At 59.5% G+C, this 1,709-nt stretch overlaps 1 protein-coding gene across 1 annotated transcript in view; it reads right to left on the reverse strand.

Annotated features, from left to right (window-relative positions):
* Nucleotides 1–1,709, reverse strand: part of POLG (DNA polymerase gamma, catalytic subunit) — a 27,785-nt gene that overhangs the window by 22,507 nt on the left and 3,569 nt on the right. The window contains 4 exon segments of the mRNA XM_007470519.1: nucleotides 11–67; nucleotides 217–363; nucleotides 456–620; nucleotides 1,542–1,709. The exon segment at nucleotides 1,542–1,709 is cut by the window's right edge and continues 3 nt beyond it. Coding sequence (XP_007470581.1) covers nucleotides 11–67; nucleotides 217–363; nucleotides 456–620; nucleotides 1,542–1,709 — 537 coding nt within the window.

Below are 1,709 nucleotides of genomic sequence, written 5' to 3' on the forward strand. Positions count from 1 at the left end.
GCGGTAGCTGCTGCTGGAAAACCTCATAGGTGGCCCACACGTCCTGGGCACAGTACTGCATCAGGTCCTGGCACAGGCGACAGGAAGGCGCTGGGTGGGCAGCCATCCCACTACCACCACCGGGCCTCTCAGGGTCAGGTCTGGCAGCTACACTCCCCAGGGTCACTAGGGGTCTGCCACAGCCCATGTCCCCAGAGCCCCTCTCCACCATCATACCTGGAAGTTCTCACGGATGTCCTTCATGCTACCCTTGACAAACAGCTCGCGGGGCTCCTTCTCTAAGCGAGGCCCCCCCACGTAGAGGCTGTGCACGTCTGCCAGATTATTGACACTGCTGATGTCCAGCCAGTCCCAGGATGAGATCTGGAGGCCAGAGCAAGGGACACGGCAGATCAGCTCAGTCTCAAGCCAGACAGGCCGGCCGGGGAGGGGGGCCCCCCACAGTGTGTTCTCACCGCTGGGCCGTTGGCTTTGCTCTGGGATTTCTGGCCTTGCTGTGTGGGGTGCCGGGCCTTGCGCTTGCCCTGCTTGGCTGCCATCCACAGACTGCGCTGGAAGCTGCTTAGCCCTGAGATGGCCATGTGCATGCTCATGGTGTCCAGGAAGCGCATGCGGGAGCCCTGAGGAGGAGAGGCTGCAGCTGAGGGGCCAGCCTACCCCTGCTTCGGCACTTTAGCCCACCAGCCCCACCTCAGCCTCCCCTCCCAGCCCACAGCCTCCCAGCGCTAAAGAGTGTCTTCATGCTTGCTCACGCTTGTCCCTTCACCTGTGAGGGGCCTGCCTTCTCAAACCCTAGCCATGCTTGAAAGCGCAGGCCTGGTTGAATCCCAACACACAGGCCTTCCCAGCATCCAGCAATAGTTCCAGGGGCACCTTGGGAACAGAGTGGCCAAAACGAGGCCTTCCAAGCTATCAGGCTCCGCCCCCAGCCCTGCCGCTCAGAAGCTCTGTGGCCCTGGGCAAGTCAACAAGGCTGTCTGAGCCTCAGCACATTCAGCTAGAGGCTAAGGCTACTCTCACCTGCCCTGCCTTTCTCCTAGGGCACTTTTCACAGAATTAAGAATTGCTACAACTATGGTTCTGAGTGTTTGATGTGTGCACTGTTCAAACCCTCTCAACAATCCTATGAGGTAGCTTCCGCCATCTCCCTCTCTTTACAAATAAGGAAACTGAGGCTCAGTTTCCTTAGTTGTAAAAGGGATGTTAAGAGGCTCGTGCTGCTCACCAGTGGCCAAGGCAGGATGGGAGCCCAGGCCGTGGGGCCCACAGCCTCCAAAGACCCACGGTAAGCTCTAAAATGCCGCACAGAAATAAGGGCCATTAGTACCCTGTGACAACTCAGGTCCTGTGCCAGGCAGACCCTAGGGACAGAACAGCTGGGTACAGGGACCACGGGCAGGGCTGGTCAACAGGAGGCCCTGTAGCTTCTACAAAGGCGATGGAGGCACTGGCCAGGAAAAGCATTGCCTTCCCTAGCCACTGAGAGCAGGGCTCTTAGCCCACTCGGTGCCAGAGCCTGCATTTGGCCCCATGAACCATACCTGGATCAGGTACTGCTCCCTGATATGGGCCCGGTCGAAGCACACGTTGTGCCCCACCACTAACTGCTCCTGCCAGTCTCGCTGGGTGGGGCCGCCGGCACTGGCAGAGACCTCCAGGGGAATGAGGTCAGCCGGCGACAGCTGGCTGGTCCAAGAGTAACGCTCTTC

Source organism: Lipotes vexillifer, unplaced genomic scaffold (assembly GCF_000442215.2).
Source record: "Lipotes vexillifer unplaced genomic scaffold, Lipotes_vexillifer_v1.1 scaffold412, whole genome shotgun sequence".
NCBI classification, from domain to species: Eukaryota; Metazoa; Chordata; class Mammalia; order Artiodactyla; family Lipotidae; genus Lipotes; species Lipotes vexillifer.